Raw genomic sequence first — 23,312 nt, forward strand, 5'->3', positions numbered from 1 at the left:
GAAATACAAATAGATTGAGAAATGTATTCAAAATAAGAAAACTGCTTACATGCATTTCTTTCTTGAACTATAGAAAAGCAATGAACTGTACATGAACTGTACACTGTACACAGAGGCCAGTTTACACTTTTCGCGGTTTCTTTGAAACTGGTGCTTTTCTTTTAGACTGGCTGAGGATTTTCCTCTTTATCTGTTTGGCCTTCTGGTGGACATTGTTCACTTGTTTTTTTTGTGTGGATTTACTAGACTCCACCCCCATTGCTCTTCTCCTTTCTTCTTGCTCTTCTTGTCTCTTTGCCATTTTTCTCTTGTATCGTCCGTGAGCTGTCTGAAGGTAGTGGCACTGGATTCTGTCCACAGGGGACTTCCGATTGTCCTGCCGATGGTACACATCCAGCGCCGACGCATTCTTTGACTTTAAACTGTACCTCACCTGCATATATGCATGATAGGTCTCAACATGTAATCTGTTTGACTTTTGTCGACAATGTCATTGAGACCACTGAATGAGGACTCAATTTTGGGTCCTGTGAAAATGCTAAGAGCAGCCTTAACAACTTTGGAGAGATATGGACACTGCCCTTTCTTCATCACCTGCCACCACCAGTGATCTAAACGAAATGTGTCTCCAACTGGGGGCAGGTCGTTAGCCACATTGATCCTTGAACATTCCAAATCATACGGATTGTAATCCTCTTCTTTTATCACTGTAGGAAAGTTCAACTTAAGTCGCTGCATTGCTTTGCAAGCACTGTCATTCCCCAGGGGATCCAGAGCTGAGAGCCTGCGCAGTAAACTGTTGGCAATCGGAAATTTACTGAGGAGCATGTCTCCTGCAGACTGGTAAGCCTCTAATGCTTTATTCCTGAACTGTTCAGGAAAAGTAACTCTAGAAGATCCTGGAACACTGACAGGAAGCGTCGACAACATTTCCATGCCTGGACCAACTTTTTCCTCAATTTTGTTCAGAAGCTTTTCAGTTTCAGATCCTACATAAATGTCTTTTGTAGGTCTCATAATGGAGGTGTCATGCAGATCAAGCTTCTTCAGATCTGAGCTTTTCATTTTCTTCACTTTGTCTCGCTTTACAAAGCAAGCCAAGAAGGTGTCTGTGAGATTCCTCAGCTCATCGTGGAGAGTATGCACCATTGGCTCTGCTTTTTGAAAGATGAGGACAAAAGACTTAAAGATCATTCTATCATTCCATGTAGAATGATAGATGAACGTCAGTCTTATCACGCTGGTAGAACAAACGTTCTACAATCCTTTCCTTTCGGTCCTTTCCTTCAGATGTTGATCCTTTAACAGAAAGTTTATTAAGTTTGTAAATTTCATAATTGCCTAAAGGTTTTATGAAATAAACCAAAATCTACTCTAGTTCACTGGTGGAGTATTTTGAAACATCTTAGGGTTAACTTATATTAACTGCCCAAAGGAAAAAATATCAGCTGTCCTGAAAAAAACCCCATAAAATTTTACACTTATACAATACCTTTTAGCTTAAACTGCCGTTGTATTTCCTTAATGGTTTTCTTGGATTGGTCTGTGCATTTCTCCAGCAGATTGTCTACAACTTCTTCGTAGGCACCCTGTAATATGCAAATGTATGGATAAATGTTTTGTTCTACTGTGTTGGATCAACTTCTAAAGATCAAATTATACTAACCATGCTCATGCATTAATTCCTTTCTCATGCTTCTCTGTTTACAGGCAATCAGTCTGTGTTAGTTCTAATACTTGCATACTGAACCATTTTAGTTTTAGAGAGATACACTATTTGGTTCATCATTGAAGAAAAAGTGACTAATAAATTTGTATGTAATCTTTTAGATCTATTCCTAAATATCTAGTTACTTTATATCTTTCCATGCCATCATTCCATCATGTTGCACTAACATTCAAATTATTCTGTAAAAATTATATACATTAACCAACTTGAAATTAGTAACATAAAATTCATACGTTTAAAGTGATTCATGCATGTAATTATTCTTATGAATAGTAATTCAAATAATTAATTTCAGGTAACATTAATCCAGCAACAATGACATCAACAATTTCAACTATTGTAAAAATCTGATTAAGTTTATAATAACTTTTAATGGCAACAAGAACAGACAAATAATTTCAACAGTAACAATGTAAACACAAAAAATCATGATCATAATATTGCTCACCTGAAGGTCTTTGGACACAAAGGGATAATACAAGACAGTGACAACAGGCATAAGGTCCACAATGACAGCACAGGAGTCAAACACTGACAGCCACCTATGGGGCACTCTTTGTAGAGGTGTCCTGAAATGTGAGAGATAATCAAAATAAGTGATCAAGTAAGAAACAGATAATCAAATAAAGTATTTAATATGCCTGACACAAACTTTTCAACTTTTCAGGATATATTTTTTCAGATTCAGGACAAAGTCTAATAGAGTAATTGATTGATTAAGATTTAAAGAAGTCAAACTTATTCAAGTCTTTAATCAATTTATTGTTCTATTTTTTATCTTTACCTGTAATGAATATCCAAGATTGAGGAGATGTCTTGTGCATATTCTCGCACATCTGGGCCAAACTTGAATTCTGTGTACATATCATCACACAAGCGCTCCACTTCTCTCCCAAAGGGTGCACAAAATTTTTTAACAATGTTGTGCACATGATGACACACATCTCCATCGATGTCTAGAAGATGGGGTGCAAGGCTACGAAGCTGGGTTTCAAAACCTGATATTTTGCCTCTCATGTAGTTTGCTGAATCTGAGAGGCTTGATATCAAGTTTGCGAGAGGGATGTTCTCTTCAGTGAACTTTTTGGTGACGACATCAGTCACTATTTTGGCTGTGGCACGTTTAATGGGGGCCGACAGGAGTGGCTCTGTGACAGACTCCCCTTTAGACTCATCAAAGAAACACACAAGCACAATGAAAACCTTTTCATTTGCCGTGCTTGTGCATTCATCAGAGTTAATAGAGAAAAAGGTAACAGTTAACTTCTTAACGAGTGTGTCGTGTAAGGCCTGACCAAGGCCCTCCCGCAACTTGTATGAGGCTGTTGTTCTTTCCATATGCAGTGTGCTCAGGACTTGACTATCCCTAGCCATCTCCTTAGCATAGGAGATCAGGTGAGGTACTAGTCTTAGTGGTAAACCCTGCTCTGCCAGAAACGCCAGCGTCCTGCCTTCAGCATGGGATCTTCTGTCTACCATGCTAACTTCTGGGGGTTCCTCTGCAGACTTGGCACACCTGACATCATCATGCTTTACATTTGACGCAGCAGCATAAGGGAAGTGGCACTCTGATTGAGAAGTGCTTGGAGACATGAAGGATGACGGCAACTTGGTCTGATTCTGCTGTGCTGCTCGCTTTTTTTTGTGAGACCCACTGTCTGCATGCTCATGGAGCCTCTTCTTGCCACTGGATCCATAGTTGACAACACATTTACACAAAGTACACCAAGCATGACCTATAAAAAGTAAATAAATGTATTTTAATAAAATGCACTACTAGTAAATTTTATTTTCATCTGCATCTTTGAGCAGTGAGCTTTGATCAATGTGGTCAATGGGGCACTGATCAAAAGAAATAAAGAAGAAGATCCCAGACCAGATTTAACAAACTACTACAAATGGTACATAAACCATTCACAGCCTTGATATAAATTACAAATAATGTATAAGCATGTCTTATACCATGGTCTGGTTGAATACTCGATTCTGATCGGCTGCTGGATGTGCATTAAAACTTAACAACCGCACGGGGAAAAAAGAAGTTCCGGTCACCTAGCTTAAATTATTGTATCACTGCGCCGGCTTTTTGAAATAACCTTTTGCTTCATCATTTGGACAAAAACAAGCAGAAAGAGTAGAACTTTTTCTCTGATCTGATGCTTTAGTCAACCCATCTAGATGATCAGCATATATATATATATATATATATATATATATATATATATCACAGAATCTGACTGCAGTGGTGGTGCTGCGCCACGGACTATGTGTTATGCGGCGTGATAACATTTTGTGAGAAAAGCGATCCAAATCGCGAAAAAAACATTTAAGGACTAAAAACTGGTTAATATGTATTGCTTTTGTAAGTGACCATGGTATAAGCGGGTTAATGGCCTTCGAAGTGTGCGGTTATTACCTTTTTAACGCACTTCGCGATAGCAACCGTCCAACGCAAAAAAGTAATAACGCACACTTCGAAGGCCATTAACCCGCACTTAATCCCTGCATAATTTCTACCGTGACTAACGGTATTAGAACGGAGAGTGAAATTCTGAACAACAAAAATTGTACTCACCTCCAACATTTGTCTTTCGAATGTAGGATGAAAAGAAATCGCCATATTTATCTTTTTCCTCCAACCAAGACCACTTAAATTTATTTTTTATCTTATTTTCACAACTCAGGTCGTGACCACGCTCAATCGTGATGATGCCCGCCATTATTTTTCACAAATGTCATCGCCAACTCTTCAGATTTGTTAAAATTTAGTGTGGGTCCGCCAGTTTTGGTCTTAAGGGAATCCACCATACTGACCCCATGGTACTGACAGAGCCAATTGGGGCCGTCGACACATCCGAAAGCAACTAAAACGTCCCGTCATTGGTCAATAATGCTTGGAAGACGAAGACAAGATAGCTGCGCCCATAGAGGAAGCGATCCGCGGAGAAATATAGAACATAAAGCTAAAATTCACCAATTTCAGACAATTTTTTCATCCGGAAAGCAATTTGTCCATAGAGATCATGTCTTTATTATCCGGAAAATATGATCAGTTTGCTCAAAAACCCGGATTTCCGGGAATTCCCGGAAGACTTTCATCTATGTATAAGGGAAAAGACATTTGTGAATTCCTGTTTTTTTGGGACCAAACTGTGTTCAGGAGTCAGAAGCTCCCCATGGCTTTGATTGAACATCCAATCATTGGTCAGTTATGATTCTCGTGGGAGAAAGTCAGATGTTTTCTTTTGCAAGTGAGTCTCTACTCATGTGGAGGGTGGAGCTCAGCTCCATACAGCCTGAGTTATCCATCAGTTCTCCATCATCCTGGTTTCTCCTGATCAGTTTTCTGGACTTCATGATGTCTGCTGTCATCTCAGTGAGGACCATGAAGAACAGGGAGTGAACCACAGATCAGCAGAGTTTTGGTCTTAAACCTGAGCTCAGCTGACCCTCCAGAATAAGAGCATCAACTTTAGTGTCAGCAGAAGTCCCACATTGATCCCTCAGACATGATCACATTGAGGTTTGATTCTTTCTGGAGCTTCTCTCCAACCCCTGAAGCTGAGAATCTTCTCTGCAGTCTATTTCAGCCTAACAGACGGGACTGTTTGTGGTTTTCTGAGAGGAAGCTGCAGATCTGTGGTTGATCTGGCTTCATCTGAACACAGGTCAGACCACGTGACTGTCACAAACAGAGCAGTCTGAGCTGAACAGACTGATGAGAGTTTGGAACCATGTCTGGAAATAAATCTGGAAATAGTTCTGCAGGAGAACCAGATTCCTTCCTGACTGAAATTCTCTGTTCATCAGTCTGTCTGAGCTGAATCTGCTTCATTTCTGAGGCTCCAAGTATCTTCATCCAACCAGATGAAGCAGGAATGTCCTAACGTCTAACAACAGGCCCAAACATCCGGTCTGACAGTCTTTGGACTATTTTAATAACAATAAATGCAGATAGATTTCCAGTCCGACTCAGATCATCTTATGATCTATTGAGCGGGACTCCTGATGTGGAGTAAGCCCACCCCTACTCCCCATCATCCATCTGCTCACACTCTCTTCAGCTATCTCACAGCCCCTCCCACCTCATGTAACAGTAGGGGTGGACAAAAACTGCAACAATATATTGCTGCCATTTTTGTTTTACCACTATCTTAGCTTAGAGAGCAGTAGAGAGAGTAAATAAAGTGATCATAGGAAGTAGGGGCAAACTGACTCTGCACCAACAGTCCCGCCCACAACGCAGAGGTGAATTTCTAATGAGCTCCTGCTGCTCTGCAGAAACTATGTCCTAGAAAACGGCAGAGGTTTTTGGATTTTGGCTAAAAATAGCATCATCATCATCATCAGACCACTGGAAAACAGATCAGAAGATGACAGAGTGGAACTTAAGTGAACATTTTACTGCAATGGCTATACTTCACATAGAACAGGAATACATCTAAATGTGTTTGTGAGTTTGTCAGTTTTTCACATGATTAATTCCTAGTTAGCTTGTAGCAGTTAGCATGTCTCATCTGGTCGTGTCTCTTTTAAATCCCTGAAAACAGCTACAGTCTTTGGTCACATCAGGCAGAAACCGGTTTTTCATGTTTCACTGACAGAAATCTAACCAATTTCCACTTTTCCTGGAAGTGATGGTCCTCTCTGTCAACTTTTCATTTTTATTTACAGCTAGAAAGTGTCAAAGACAGCGCTGCCACAGCTTTACTATGACTAAAACTTACTTTAACCAATCACATTTAAGAAATCTACATACAGATCTTAGAAAGGGCACGTGGGGTGGGGGGGGCACTGATTATTGAATCTATGACAGGAAGACTGGTGGAATTTGACCACAGTCCGGACTTTGGACATGCCTGAGCTAAAGGGACCAAGGTTCATTAAATTCTACTGTGTGTGTGTGTGTGTGTGTGTGTGTGTGTGTGTGTGTGTGTGTGTGCGTGCGTGCGTGCATGTGTGCGTGTGTGTTTTCAGATCCTCCATCAGATCCAGTTGTCATCTACTCGTCACTGAGATAGTTGTCTCATTTTAGAAGCTTCTGGACTCAAGTGGATCCTCTCAGAACCTGAAACCAGAACTGTCTCTTAATGTGAGGATGTCTACATTTGAATCCTAAAATCTTTATTGAAACAGACTTGGTTGATGTTGTTGTAAATGTTTGTCCTGAGATGAATAAAGCTGGCAATACAGAGTCTCTGCTGGTTCTTCTGGTCAGGAAGCGTCACAGTCAGAAGTGTTACCCACACGTCTCTGTGGGTAACACTTCTGCTAAACCAGATGCACCTTTACATCAACGCCTCTGCTAAAAAACAGACATGCACAACCACAAACAACAAAGTCCACTGGTCTGCAGCTGGAGAGCATGCATAGACTATGTGCATGTGTGTCTGACAGCAGTGTCTGTGCAATTATTGTGGTCTGGATGAAACCCAAAGCTGGAGAGAACTAGATACTGTTAAGAAGTTTGAAGGAGGCTGAGATGTTTGCTGAAGTGAAGGTGTGTAGAAAAATCTGCAAAGGAGACACTCAGAGTCCAAGGTCAACAGAGACGAGAGCGGGAAAAAGAAGAAGAGGAGGTTTCCTCTGAAAGTCTGAATAACTGATGCAGCAGGGCTGAGGGGGGAGACCAGAGCTGCTGGTGGTGGAGACCTGCAGGAACATGAACGCTCAGGTTTCACATCTTCACCTGCACCGAAGAGCCCAGACATGGTCTATTTGAGAGAAAGATATGTGCTCAAGAATTTATGCTAAGGGAAAATATTCACCGTGAAACAGAGAATCAAATGTAAAAGTAAAACCTGAACAGTAGGAAAAAGGAGCAACAACAAACACGGACACGAAAATAGAGTGGCAAACTGGTTTTATTCTAATGAGACAGAGGGGATAAATGGAGGGGAGGAGAACAGGCCGGCAGCTGAACAGACTGGCGGAGTTTGCTGATAGGCAGGGAGGCAAGCAAGTTGAACAGGAATTCATGAGGCACAATAATCTTGGGTTTGGCGAAGGTTTGAGCTCAGAATAAATAATCTAATAAGATTCAAAATTCAAGATCAACTTTATTCATCCCTGAAGGGAAATTTAGTTGAAGTAGCAGCACCACAGAATAAGATAAGAGATAAAATAAATACAAGACACAAAATATACAGGGAAGAAAAGAAAAATAAACAGGGGAAAAATATACAGTTGAAAAGTCTAGAACTCTTAAAACTCTGATGTCCATCCATGTCTGCCAGATGAATTGTGGAGTCTGATGGCAGGAATGACTTCCTGTATCGTTCTCTAGCACAATGGGGGTGTATAAGTCTGCTGCTGAAGCTGCTTCACAGGTTGTCCCCCTCCCTGAAGAGAGGATGGAGGGATTGTCCATGATGGTCCCCAGTTTAGCCAGTAGTCTGTCCCCCACCACCTCTTCCAGATTGACAGGCTTGGAGCCAATGACAGAGTCTGCTTTGTGATGAGTTTATCCAGTCTGTTGGGGTCCTTTGCTTTGATGCCAGCCCCCCAGCACACTGCAGCAAAGAAGATGGAGCTCACCATGACCGACTGGTAGAACATGTGGAGCATCCTACTGCAAACATTGAAGGACCTGAGTCTCCTCAGGAAGTAAAGTCTGCTCGTGCCCTTCTTGTAGACCGCCTCAGTGTTGGTGGACCAGTCCAGTTTATCGTCCAGATGGACGCCCAGGAACATTTCTACATCCGTCAATCACCATCTCTTTGGTCTTGGCTACGTTCAGCTGCAGGTAATTCTCCCCAGACCACCTGACCAAATGCTCCACGAGGCTCCTGTAAAATGGTAAATGGTGTATACTTATATAGCGCTTTCTACCCTCTTTCAAAGGCCCAAAGCGCTTTACAGTCACAGTCCCCAGTCCTCAATCCACCAGACCTGGGGGGCATCCACCTGCATCTTCTCTAACTCTTCCCCCATCAGTCTCAGCTGATGGTGTTGAAGGCTGAGGTCAAAGAACAGGATCCTCACAGTGGTGTTCAGCTTTTCTATGAAGGAGTATGCCCTCTGCAGCAGGTATATCAGTGCATCCTCCCCACCAGCCTTGGGTTGGTATGCAAACTGCAAAGGGTCTTGGAAGGGGCTCACCAGGGGTCTGAGGTTTGACAGCACCCGCCACTCCATGACCTTCATAACATGGGAGGTCAGTACTATAGGCCTGTAGTCGCTGGGGGCCTCAGGATGGTTCTTCTTTGGCACCGGGATGAGGCAGGAAGTCTTCCATAGCACTGGGATCCTCTGAAGGTGGAGGCTCAGGTTATACAGGTGCTAAAGTACACCACATAGCTGGCTGGAGCAGTTCTTGAGTATCTGAGGACTGATGCAACCTTTCAAGCTTCAGGGGTTGCTTCATTCAATCTAACACAGTCATCCTGTTGGAGCCAAGTTTCTGTTAAGGCTAGTGGACTAAGGTTGTTATCATTAATTAACTCATTAGCCGTGGTTCCATGGGCAAAATATCTTGATGGGATCAATGGTCGGGTTAAAATCCACCCGTGCACATGGGCACAGAAAACCTTTTTCTGATTAGAAGAAACGTTCACATGGGTCACACTTTCATTCAGAATGAATAATTTGGGCATGTGCAGTAGTGTTGAAAATACCGGAAGGGAAATGCATCCCGTTGTAAACAAACCACTGTCACAGACATTTATGCAGCAGCTTGGTAATATATGAGATGATCTTCCAAACGTGCTTTTTATTAACATTATGAATATTATGAAGCGCCTGTTTGTTCATCGTTTTATTTAATCCGTGTGGTCAGAGCTTTTTTGTGGAAGGACGGAGTTGGAGAAGGGTAATGACAGGCTATAAACACGGGCTAACAACATTAGCCTTGATGGACACAAAATCCAGGACTAACCATGTGAGAAATTCTGCAGTCTGCATCCTGGCTGCACGTAAATGTCTGGGAATAACATCAGTCTTTATTTTGTCTGGACACGACTGGAAACCTAAATCCACGTGATTGTTTGGACAGTTTCTAAGGACTGAGTGGCATTTCTGCTTTGAAAAGTTCACACAACGCCCCAAAGCTGCTGTGGCTCGAGTTTTGCTCGGTTCTCCTGAGTCCTGCAGCCGTTAACCCAGAGCGGCGGGTCGGCGCGCAGTCCGAATTCTCCCACACAACAAAACAACAAAACGCACGCGTAACAAAGCACCCTCCCCTCAAACAAATATTAATAAATCCGGCTGCTCTGCTCAGAGAGGTTCACTCGGTCCACTGGCACTGGAGCTCGGGTGCCAGGTTCAGACCTCAGTGGGCATGAAGCGCTCATCCCCGGCAGCAGAGGTGAAGAACCAGCGAGGCGAGAGCAGAGTGGCGCTTTGCACGGGGCCTCCGCAGAGCAGCTGGTCGGTCCTGTTTGAGCTCCAAAGCTTTCTCTCAGTGAAACACCGTCTATGCATGACGTAACCCAGAGCAGTAGTGACACACGATCAGAATGAACCGTTTACATGCTCCACGATCGGATAAACGATCGGGATAACCCAGCTATCTCAATCGGAAAGAAATTAAGATCCGAACGAGTCTGATCGGGGCAGACTATTAGAGGTAAGATCGGGCCTAAAAAATCCAGCCCGACCCGACACAGGCCCGCGGGCATGAAAGCCGAACTCGGCCCGCACCCGACCAATTACCTTGACTTGCAGGCCCGAGTCCGAAGCAAACCCGAAATCTCAATTTATCCCATAGTATTTTTGGCAGAAAAAAACCGCCAGATTTCTTAAAGGTAAAATAATCTACATATTTTTATGCTCCGCTGTTTGTTCATAAGAGGGTGGAGAGGATGCTCTGGGTTGTCCATGATTGAAAGGAGTCTGTTCAGTGACCTCCTCTCCATCACTGTTTCAAATGTGTCCTTTTTGCAGCCAATGACAGAACCCGCCTTCCTGATCAGCTTGTTCAGTCTGTTGGTGTCACTGACTGCAATGCTGCTTCCCCAGCAGACCACAGAGGAGAAGAAGGTGCTGGCTACCACAGACTGGTAGAAGATCCCCAGCATCTTGCTGCACACATTAAAGGACCTCAGCTTCCTAAGGAAGTAGAGTCTGCTGCAGGCCTTCTTGTACACAGCAGAACTGTGGCTCCTCCAGCCCTCATGTTGTCCTGCTGGAGTTTGGATTCCAGCTTCCTCCTGTAGGAATCTCTCCCGTTCCTCAGCTGATCCCTAAGTTGGTGCTGCACCCTCTTCAGCTCCTCCCGGTCTCCAGACCTGAAGGCTCTCTTCTTCCTGTTCATGAGGTTCTTCAGGTCACAGCTGATCCAGGGTTTGTTGTTGGGGAAGCATCGAACAGTTCGAGTAGGCACAACGGACTCCTCACAGAACTTAATATATTCCGTGATGCAGTCCGTCATGCCGTCAATGTCCTCCCCATGAGGTGTGCATAGAGCGTCCCAGTCTGTGGACCCAAGACAGTCCTGCAGGGCCTGCTCCGTTTCTGGGGTCCACCTCCTCACAGCCTTTATGTGGACACGTTCCCGCAGGGCAATAGGGACATAGTTTGGGATGAGGTGAACCAGGTTATGGTCAGACCTGCCGAGGTGGGGGGGGGGGGGGCTGTGGCTCTGTTTGCATTCTCTGCATTTGCATACAGCAGACCCAGAGTTTTATTCAGTTCACATATTGAGTGAAGTCCCCAAGCGTTCTGTCCATGGTGATGTGGTTGAAGTCCCCAGAGATGATGCAGAAAGAGTTAGGCTGCTGTGTCTGCAGGCGGGAAACGGTGGTAGTGATGACGTCAGCGGTGGCCTCAGCATCGGCGGATGGAGGAACATAAACATTCACCACCACAACCGATGTGAACTCCCTCGGCAGATAATGAGGCCAGAGTCCCACCGCCAGCAGCTCCACATGCGGCGTGCAGAGTCGCTCCTTCACGCAGACGTGTCCGGGGTTACACCACCGCTCACTCACGTAGAGAGCAATCCCGCGTCCCCTTGTGAGTGGTGTGTATTTGCTGTGTGTGTGTGTGCTGCTAGCATGCAGTGTGTGTGTCTACAGAGGAAGTTAAAACTGTGGGGGGGGGGCCTCCCTAAGGACTAGCACGCCGCCCCCCCAAATAAATAGATAAATTAAATAATAATAATAATAATAATAATAATAATAATAGTAATAATAATAATAATAGTAATAATAATAATAATAGTAATAATAATAATAATAATAATAATAATAATAATAATAATGATAATAATAGTAATAATTATTATAATAATAATAGTAATAATAATAATAAATAATATTGAATTAAACCCACCCAAGTGAACCACCTTAACCCCTGCTGTGACTGCGGCGTCGACCCCCGCGGGGCCAGGCCACGTGCCAACTACCGGCCACGGGCGAAACACCGGCCATGGGCAGACGACCCCAGAGCCCCAAGCCCCCCCCTCCCCTGTAATATTAAAGGCATTCAAACAGATCTGTAGCCAAAATTGATCACTAGAATTCAATGATAGCTCAGACTCCCATTTTGTCATGGGTAAGTAAATGGTTTCATCTATGTCTGATAACATCTTATAAATTTTGGAGGTGAGCTTGGGATTTTTAAGGTCCATGAAATGTGTTACTGTAAGGGGAGGGTCTAGGTCTATTTGGGTCAGGCAGTATTTAGTGCTTATAGCTGATTTAAGCTGCTGATATTCTAGAAATTTGTTTATATTAATTCCATAGGTTGAGGATAACGTTGAGAGGGACATAAATTTTCTATTCTGAATTATATGCTGGAACTGCTGGATTCCTTTGTTCTTCCATGAAGCAAAATGAATCATGTTTTTGTTAATCAAAATGTCAGGGTTATTCCAAATGGGGGTAAGTTTACATGGAAATAATGTGAGGTTGTTTTTTTTAAGAAAATCCCACCAGGCTGTTAGAGATGAGCTGATGTTTAAACTTCTGAAGCATTTGTGTTGTTTAATTGTAGAACTGAAGAAAGGTAAATTAAATTTCTCCCCCTGCTGGCCGCTGTGGAGAACCACATTTAGTCAGTTTAACCCTTGTGCTATCCTAGGCACTTTAGCATTGAGAGTTGGGTCATCTAGACCCACTAGACAGTATGGCCATCTAGACCCACTAGACAGTGCTCTGAACCTTTTTTCTTCAATGATTTGTGATCTTCACTGGTGTCCATGGATTACATGAAATCTTTCCACCTTTATCCACCTTTGTCATGGTAGGGAAAACACGTCAATGCAAGGGGGGGTCATAGGATAGCACAAGGGTTAATCCAGTGATCCTCCAACTTTCTCAGGTCATGGACCTGAAATTATTTCACGGACTGACCTGTGCGAGCCTGAAGTCTGACCCCCCCCCCCCCCAAAAGAAATCTATATTTTACAATAAAAAGAAAAAAAGAAAAAACTTCAATTTCATCCTGGAGTATTCTGATTGAAATGGTTCTACTTTAGACAGTATAAAAATGTCTGTAGATATTTTGAAATAAAATAGACATTATTCAATAAAACAAAGTTGATGATTTGTTTGAGGTAAATTTAGAGATTTGTTTCCATAGCAAACATTTTATCACTGAGATAGTTTAATCCAGGTTTAGATGTTCTTTTAGGGTAAAAATATTTATTAAAGGGATTTTTATTCATCTTGACTCATGTTTTCATCTTTAACACATGAGTATTGTGAGTGTTTCTGTTCTTATTCAGAAGTTTGTTTAGTTTATTCGCCTTTAGAGAAAAACTCTTCAACGTCTTTTCACATGTTTGTATAAATCAGAAACTTAGTCAAACTTTGTAAAATTGAACCTCTGTCATACTCTGTCAAATATCTGCAGGCGTTTCAGCTTTCTTTCTTCACTAAATTTAGTGTTGGGTCCATAAAAATTAACACATTTTCCCTTAACTTTGCCCTTTACCATTAAAGTGGAAGCCTAAAACTTCACTTAAGGTTTGGTGGACAAAAAAAAAGTATCAAACTGTCACAACTGTTTTCTAAAATCATAAATAAACATGAATCCAGTTTGCTGATTACTTTCTTAGAACTGAGGACTGAAGGTTCTCATGATTGGCCAGATTTCTGATGTTCTGCTGGTTCTGTCAAAGCTTTGGTTCTAGATTCATCAGACTTTTTTCTGACCTGCAGGAGGAACCTCACTGAGGTCAAAGGTTGTGAGATGCAGCATGTCGTTCATTTAAAGTTCCTACATGAAGTACTAAAAGTACTTAGTGCAGTAGTTGTGTGTACTCTGTTTTCTCCCCCAAAGACCAGAAATGATGAAACCATTTTATTGTTTCCACCTGTGATCGGTTCTGCTGGATGGTGACTGTTACAATGTGATGTGACTAGAGCGGCCTGGTTTATAAAAGGAGGCAAATGACTCTTAAGTTCAGGTCCAGGTTTTTATTTGCGGGGGCCTGTTTCAGAAAGGAGGTTCGACCAACTCTGAGGTTAAACTTGAACTCTGAGTTGGTCAATCGGGAGATTAACAACTCTGAGTTTTCTGTTTCAGAGAAGCTGATCCGAGTTAGGTCAATCAACTCTGAGTGGATTGATTCAGAGTTAAGCGTGAGCACCGCGACTATAAGAAGCCATTATCAATGGAGCGCAGATATTACGAGTCACCATGGCAACCGTGAAAAAAAGAGGTTTTCCTTTTTTTTTCCAGCTGAACTTGACGTGCTGCTGCAGAGTTACAGTGAATATGAGCACATATTCCGGAAGAAAAGCAACACCGCTCCATCTGCAAAACAGAGACAGTTAGCGTGGAAAACATAGCTGCTCAAGTTAATGTGTAAGTTTGCATTTAAATCATTGTTAGAAAATATTGACTGTAATAACTTTTTAAATAGCGTAAGGAGTGAAATAAAAAATGGGGATATTTAGGTGTACTTTTGAAGTGTTATTCCTGGTGTAAATGCATGAAATGCTGCATAGTGTACAGAACCAATCTGGGGGGGGGAAATGCATTTAACGTCGGTAATGTTTAGAGGACTTTTTTGTTAACCTTCCCCTCTTGTAAACATTGGTCAGTTTAATATTAATACATGCAATTATGTTTTTAAAAGTGAACTTTTGTCTACTGTTGAACGTTTCGCTGCGCGAAGACTTCTCCTTTCTTTTCTCTCGTCTTTCCGACCGTGGTCAGAAGCGCAGGGGAGATTTCCTTCAGGGCCACCGCAGAATTCTCCTTCGGGGTTCACTTCCCGTTGGAAACCCTCAACCTCCAGAGCGGATTAAGAATGACTCCAAAACAGTTATTCTGGGAATGACACCTTCTCTTTATGTAACTAAGTGCTCCGTCCTCCGAACACACAATATATACCACGAACACACAATATATTCCACGCACACACCTCTGCTCCGTGCTCACACCCCCCCCCCATCTGCACCTGCAATCACCCCTCCCCTTGTCTCTCGTGGATCGCACCCCGCTCAGCACACACACGCTGCAACACTACCCTTGTATTGATCAAGTGGTATAGGTTTATATGGGATTAAGAAAGTAAGCAGTACTAGCAAATTGTGTTTTGTAGAAAATGTATGTTTTAATATCTTATTCTTCATTATGTTATAGCTTTATCTTTAGTGTGAAGTGAACTCATTTTGAACTCATCAGGACTTATTCTCCAGTGACCTTCACTTGTGCTTTGTAGTTGCAGCAGCAACTAGGACTTCTTTGTGCAAATCTAGGAGTTTCCAGAGATGCAATAAATATGTCATGGACTACATTTCTACTATCTGGGTTGAACACCTTATCCTTGGGAAAGTGTTCAGATTCGTGTTCTCATGTGGAGGTTGGAGCTGACCTTTGCTCTGGATACCGGTAAAAGGAACCTTGAGTTGTCCAGGAATGATTTACTCTGACCAGATGGGGACTCTTTTGATCATCGGACTGTGTGCGCCGGTGAAAACGGGCCCCCGAGAGGCGGAGCGCATCTGAAGTTGGCAGCCGTCAGCTATTGGCCAGAGGAAGCAGGCGGGCTATCAGCTGACGAATCAGAGGGACCAGGGGCGGAGATCCAGCGACCATGCTCTTTCCGGAAGGCGGGGATTCAAACACATCTTAAAAAGACTGTTTTCAAAGTTTTCCATTGTTCTTAGGAAAATCTACGAGTAATTCGCATGTAACTTGTGCGTCAGTAGATCTTTACTTGAGAATCCAGATATATCTGCATTAATGTTTTAATCTGTGCTTTAGAACTATTGTCAGGGAAATAAACTCCGTGTATTTTTAAACCGGTTGAATCCTTGTTTGTTTTACCACTCTCGACTATCGAACACGCATGGATGGAAAGAACTCAAAAACGGACGAATCTATTTCCTTCAGTTTCCAAAAAGTAATTGTTACATTAATCTAATTCAATGTCCCTGATTTCATTTTCATGTAGATGCAATCCTGCAGGAATTAAAAGAACATGGCGGCAGCTAAAAATGAAGTATAAAAACATAATTCAATCAGGTAAATGTGAGCATGTCATGGATGTAGACTTTGTTGACAATATTTGACATATGAAACATCTACATAGCAATACCTAATGTTGTTTTCATTGTACATATGCAATTGACTGCAACGAAAAACGGTAACGCTCAAACAAAAACGTATGGGGAAATGACAAAAAATCGAGTCTAGGTCTCAAAATCCTCGTACGACGTAAATATAATTCTCTATGAATTAATGCAGCCTCCTCGTCTATTGGGTCCTCCAAAAAAGAACAAGCCATTCTTGTCACTTAGACCGTCTCTGTGTGACGGACATTTGGGCAATGAAGGTTAAAGCGAAACATACCGCTTCGTCTTTAAAAAGAGGAGGAGACCGGCAGAAACTTCGAGTTTGGAGAATAAAACCTGCTCCCGACCAGGTTAGGTTCACAGCATAAGTAACCATGGACACTGACTCCGAGTATAAGTTACCTCTCTTTCAGAAACGGGTTTGACTTACTCTGCTTTCTCTGGTTTAACAAACCTCCCATTCTGAAACGGAAAACCCAGGGTTTCCCTGATTTCAGGGTTAATGCACTCAGAGTTTACACTTAACCTCCTTTCTGAAACAGGCCCCGGGTCTCACACCATGGCTATACAGCTCACACATGCTCTCCCTTCACACTGAGCTCCTTCTCTTGTATGGGCTCCAGTTAATTGGCTGGCCACACCCAGGAAGGAAGCCACATTTAAACAAACATTTCAAATCATAACAACAAAAGATAGAAATGTCTTGTAAATCATACAGTTAAAGTCCTGCAAATAAAGATAAACATAAATAAACAAACAACCCAAATCATTACAACAAAAGGCAAGAAATCCAAATTCTTTCCACTTCCTGTGCCCCACTACTAAACAGGAAGTGAAGGCCTTGGTCACCATTTTGCTTTCCGGACCAGGAAGAGAAGGTGAGAAACATAAAAAAATCAAACCAGTTGTAAACATTTGGTGGTTGTGCTATGATAGCCAGGTGACAAGTAAATACAACTGCTTTGTCACAGTGACTCTAAGGTTACCATGGAAACTATCTTCCTGAACCCACGACTCCCCCCTCTGAGGAAGTAAAAAGGTTTGCTGGAAAACCCAGAAGTACAGGTTTGAGGGAACGCCGTAGGCAGAAACGCTCCGGGTTTTTCCCAGCAGCACTTTTCTGGTTCTACAGGATTCTTCCACATGTTTGAACAGAACCAAGACGTTCTTCATCTCCTCTGCAGAACCACAGACTCACACTGAGAGTCTGACCCTTATTGTGGTTTACAGGAAGAATAGCAACAACAGCAGGATTTTCACAATAAAAGATACAACAAGGGTTCCAATAAATACACAGCAATGAAAAACATGTGAAGAGAAACACATCCACACACAAACACACATAAACACACAAACAACATACACATACAGAGTTCCTTAAGAAGTCTCCAGCTTGTTCAGAACGCAGCAGCTAGATTGTTAGCTGGAACTAGCAGAAGAGATCACATCACTCCTGTGTTAGTTTCACTCCATTGGCTCCCAGTTGATTCTAGAATCAAGTTCAAGATCCTCCTGTTAACCTATAAGGCCTTACATGGAATGGCCCCGTCCTATATTAAGGACCTGATAGTCCCTTACCATCCAATCAGAACACTTCACTCACTAAATGCAGGACTGCTTGTGGTTCCAAGTCCTCTATTCTCATCTACTTCTACTCTATTTTGATCATTATTCATCATTTAGTTCTCCATGCCTCTGTTTGGTGCAGTGTGATTCATGTATTGTCCCTCTTTCCCTCTCCCCTCCTGGGGAGTGGGAGTGCTTCCAGATTCCAGTTGGCTCATCCGTGCTCCTGTACCTGACTGTGTACCTCGTCTCTGCTCTGTATCTGACCGTGTACCTCATCTCTGCTCTGTACCTGACCGAGTACCTCGTCTCTGCTCTGTACCTGACCGAGTACCTCGTCTCTGCTCTGTACCTGACCGTGTAACTCGTCTCTGCTCTGTACCTGACCGTGTAACTCGTCTCTGCTCTGTACCTGACCGTGTAACTCGTCTCTGCTCTGTACCTGACCGTGTAACTCGTCTCTGCTCTGTACCTGACCGTGTAACTCGTCTCTGCTCTGTACCTGACCGTGTAACTCGTCTCTGCTCTGTACCTGACCGTGTAACTCGTCTCTGCTCTGTACCTGACCGTGTAACTCGTCTCTGCTCTGTACCTGACCGTGTACCTCGTCTCTGCTCTGTATCTGACCGTGTACCTCGTCTCTGCTCTGTATCTGACCGTGTACCTCGTCTCTGCTCTGTATCTGACCGTGTACCTCGTCTCTGCTCTGTACCTGACCGTGCACCTTGTCTCTACTCTGTACCTGACCGTGTACCTCATCTCTGCTCCTGCTCTTACACGTGGCTGTGGATCCTGTCTCTGGCTAACCTGGAGACCCCAATTCCGTCTGGATGAACCTCGTCTGCTGGACTTTAAATATGTAGTTATAGAGTTAGATAAGTTAGTTCTTCTCTAAGAGTTCTGGTAAATCACCCGTCCGTCCTGGGGGAGGATCCCTTCTTCATGTGGGCCCCCGTGAGGTTTCTTCATTTTTTTTCCGGAATTTGTTTTTTTTTTTAGGAGTTTTTCCTTACAGAGAAGGGGGGTCTAAGGGCAGGGATGCCAGTTTAGTCGGTCTGTTTAGTTTAGTTTACTTTAGTTTAGTTTAGCCATTACCTATAGATTTCTATGACTTCATGTTCTTTATGAAATATGTTTATTTGTTGTGATTAGGGTTCTGCATGCCTTAGTTCTGCTACCTGTTTTAGTGTGAAGGTTTCTTCCTGCCTGACTTAGTTTCAGTTTGACTTCCCTTGTCCCAGTCTCTCTGATCGTTTCCACCTCTTGAGTCTTGGCAGTATACATGTCATGTCACTGCCTTCTTCTGTTGCTGGCCCATATGGTTTGCCTTTGTACCCTATCAGTTGTTTTTTTTCGGCAGCATCTTCTGTTACCCCAATAAACCCCTTGTTTTTGGAACCGCCTGCCCCCCGTCTCTGCATTTGGATCCTTCACCAACCCCCCCCCAACACAATACTGTTACACAAACTACCAGTTTAAAACTAGGGGTGTGCCAAAATATCGATATGGCGATTTATCGCGATATTAAGTCCCGCGATCGATTCTCGAGACGTCTTCGTCAAGTATCGACATTTTATTTATGTTTAAAGACCCTGTAAAACATTATCTTAACCATCCTTTGGTAAGAAAATTCTTCGGAGGGTCGATAGGGGGCGCTTGTTGCGAGATTGGCTGTTGGGGGCGGACGAAGAGGAACACACATTCAAACAAAGATGGCGGAGGGGAAAATCGCATGGTGAAAAAAAGAGATGCTATACTTCAGTGAGACGGACTCTGAGATTAATGTCAGCTTATGACGATTATAAGACCATCTAAGAAGTAACACGGCTGCATCATCAGCAAAAGAAAGAGTTTCTGCTTGGAGAAAAAGAACAGAGAAAGTAAATGCGCGAGTTTCTGATCTTACTTAAATGAAATAGCGACTCGTCGCATTTCGGGCAGACACTCGGCAGAATTGCAGGTTACTCCCCTAGGGCGGGTCAGTTAATTAACCCACCTGCTTAGCGTCCTATTTAAGTCAGGTGTACAATTGTTCATTCTCTCTTACCTTCAGCGCTCATTCTTTGCGGTCTCCGTGCCCGCGGGTGTCCTTCTCTTTCAGCGTATTGCTGTGTTCCCCCCGTCCTTCGGATGGATGATCCCCATTTTTCTGATGTGGGGTTTTCGTGATGAATGATGAATGATGTCACCCCTGCATTCCTTGATCTGGTGCTGCAAAGACGTCTGCTAGTCCTGCGGTCTTCCGTCAGACCTTTACACCCTGCACTCCCAGAGAATAGGCGCTGCTACGACTGCTGCTCTTCATGTGCCATCATCTCCGCTAAAAGCAATGGGAAGGTGGTCCTCCTCCGCTTCTCATAGATATGTTAGATTAAATTCTGATAAAATATTAGCAGCTTAAAGAAAAATAAGTCTGGTTTAAATTATGAATATGTTAAGTCAGGTGGAAGCCGCGAAGGATGAGTATTGACTGCATTGGTGTTAAAATTGAATCAGGTTGTGTAATCTAGTTGGCTCCCCTTCATTCTTCCCTCTCTCTTCAGATAGTATGTTCCCCTGGTGAACGGGAGCGGCCCAACGGTCAATGGTACCGGGTAAACACATAGCAGATACACTAGATAGTATGTTCCCTTCGTAGAGTGGTTCTCGAAGGGAGCGGCCAAACGGTCAATGGTGCCGGGTAAACACATAGCAGATACACTAGATAGCATGTTCCCTTTGTAGAGTGGTTCTCGAAGGGAGCGGCCAAACGGTCAATGGTGCCGGGTAAACACATAGCAGTCATACTGGAAAATGAAATGAAATGAAATGAAATGAAGTGAAAATGGAATGACGCCGAAAAACACACCTCATCTTATTTACACACTGATTATACATTCACATTCACATTTTCTTCTTCTGGATGATCTTGGTGTTGGGGGTTGTTACCCGAAAGTGTATGGAAAAATAAGTGTCTCAAGGAATTGAACGGAGCCTTATGCCAAAACGAAGTTGTGAATCAAATTGTGAATGTCAACCTAAAGATGTTGTGAAATAAATATTCTTCTGCAAGAGTTGTCTGACTGAAATACTTATATTGGTAACAAGTAATTGAGTTGAATTTATTCAACCTAATTTCTTACGTCTATAAAACTCAATAATTTTTTATACAACTAAAATGTACATATTTATCTAACTAAATGTCATTTTACTCCAATTCAATTAATATTTTTTCATCTTAATTAATTATAATTCTTGGACTATATGTCTAAGTTTGAGCCGGCAGATATTATCATTTTTATAACAATAAAAAAGATGAGGGGGATGCACGGTGTGCAAAAATTCGTTAAAGAATATACCATTCATGAGAGGGAAAATCATTTCTTATTCAACGCATAAAAAACGCGAAGACAAAGCAGATTTATTAGAACTAGAAAATAAAATCAAAACTCTGGAGACTGCTTATGCTGCTTCTGCACAGGAACACATTCTGGGAGATCTGAAAAATTTAAAACTACAGTTAAATGACATCATTAATAAACAAACACAATTCCAAATACAAAGGCTACAACTTGAAAGATTTGAAAACTCAAACAAATCTGGAAAATTTCTTGCTAATCAGCTTAAAATTAATAAAGATAAATCAACAATTACTTCCATCGTTGATGAAAAAGGAGATGTCACTCACAATCCGGTCAAAATAAAAACCGCGTTTAAAGACTTTTATAAAAATTTATACACATCACAGATTAACCCATCAGAACAAAGCATCAACTCATTTCTAGATAAAATAAACCTAGACCGATTAACTGAAGATCAGATGTCAAACCTAGACTTGCAGCTTTTGTTGTCTGAGCTTCATGAAGCCCTACTACTAATGCCTAATGGTAAAGCACCAGGGCCTGACGGCTTTCCTGCTGAGTTTTATAAAGAATTCTGGGAACAGCTGGCACCAACGTTTTTTGAAATGGTAACATTTATCAAGGAAAGCAAATCAATGCCACCTAACATGAACTCCGCCAACATAATTCTCCTCCTTAAACCAGAAAAAGACCCCACTAGCCCTTCAAGCTATCCCCCCATTTCTTTGATCAATGCAGATGTAAAAATTATCTGCAAAGCACTAGCACAGAGAATAGAAAAAGTCACTCCTCACATAATTCACTTCGACCAGACTGGATTCATCAAAGGCAGACACTCGGATGACAATGTCCGCAGACTCATTAATGTAATTGACTTTGCCACCATTAAAAATCAGGAAATGGCCATACTATCACTGGATGCTGAAAAAGCTTTTGACAGAGTAAACTGGAAGTTCCTCTTTGCTGCCCTCCATAGGTTTGGTTTTGGAGAAGCATTCATCAACTGGATAAAAATATTATATCACAACCCCAATGCATCAGTTAGAACTAATAAACAGACCTCCAACAGGTTTTTTCTCAGAAGAGGAACCAGACAGGGTTGCCCACTCTCTCCTTCTCTTTTTGCTATATTCATTGAGCCTATAGCTGCAGCAATAAGACAGAATGACAGCATTATAGGAAAAAAACCAAACACAGCCATCATAAAATTAGTCTCTATGCAGATGACATATTACTGTTTTTAAGTAATTTACATTCTGTAAATGAAACAGCAACAATCATTAATGAATTCTCCTCTATATCAGACTATTCCATTAATTGGAATAAGTCTGTTTTATTACCACTGAACAGTAATGCAGAGCAAAGATTCACAATACCAGTTAAATCAGGCAATATCAAATATCTAGGTATTTATTTTTCCCCCAAAATATCAGAACTGGTGCAGCTAAACTACACCCCATTACTGAAAAACATACAGGACGACCTAACACGCTGGACCAACCTGCCTTTGTCCCTTATGGGCAAGGTAGCCACGGTTAAAATGAAAATCTTACACAAAGTTAATTATCTCTTCTCAATGATTCCCACACAACCGCCATTAAAATGGTTCAAAATATTAGACTCATCCATATCAAGCTTTCTATGGAACAATAAACCTGCAAAAATCAGTCTAAAATCTTTAAAATCTGCAAAAAGCTGTGGAGGATTAGAATTACCAAACTTCCACAATTACTTTCTTGCAAATAGATTACAATACATCTTAAAATGGTTAAAAAATAATCCAGAAACCAACTCATGGTTAGACTTGGAACAGGCGTTATGTGGAAAGATCAACCTGTCAGATCTTCCATTTATTAGCCAAACAGTTAAAAAACAGGATTGTTTCAAAAGTACTAATATAAATGCCACTTTAACAGCCTGGTGGGAATTTCTCAAAATATCAAAATCATCAATTCAACCGTGCAAAATGACACCCATCTGGAACAACCCGGACATCCTTATAAACAAAAAAAATTATCCACTTCCCAGCTTGGCAAGCAGGGGGCATAAAACAACTAGAGCACATAATTATTGATAGAAGATTCATAACTCCCCAGGAACTTCAAGACAAACATGGAATATATAACTTCTTGGAATATCAGCAACTTAAATCAATTATTACTAAAAAGTTTAAATACAGAGACAACGATTTAAAACCACCAGATG

The 23,312-nt window shown here is 42.1% G+C and overlaps 1 protein-coding gene and 1 pseudogene across 2 annotated transcripts in view; one reads left to right on the forward strand and one right to left on the reverse strand.

Moving 5' to 3' along the window:
- The window catches only part of LOC144987117 (Fc receptor-like B), a 29,537-nt gene extending 22,607 nt beyond the window's left edge, over positions 1–6,930 (forward strand). The window contains exon 7 of one of the 2 annotated variants that reach the window (XM_078936072.1): positions 6,707–6,930. In XM_078936072.1, coding sequence (XP_078792198.1) covers positions 6,707–6,750 — 44 coding nt within the window. In that variant the 3' untranslated portion in view covers positions 6,751–6,930. The remainder of the gene's footprint in view (positions 1–6,706) is intronic. The other variant, XM_078936073.1, reaches the window with a different exon arrangement.
- LOC144987310 (uncharacterized) lies at positions 46–4,700 on the reverse strand (annotated as a pseudogene).
- Positions 6,931–23,312: the final 16,382 nt, after the last annotated feature.

Source organism: Oryzias latipes, chromosome 18 (assembly GCF_053564925.1).
Source record: "Oryzias latipes strain Hd-rR chromosome 18, Olatipes_Hd-rR_3.1".
NCBI classification, from domain to species: Eukaryota; Metazoa; Chordata; class Actinopteri; order Beloniformes; family Adrianichthyidae; genus Oryzias; species Oryzias latipes.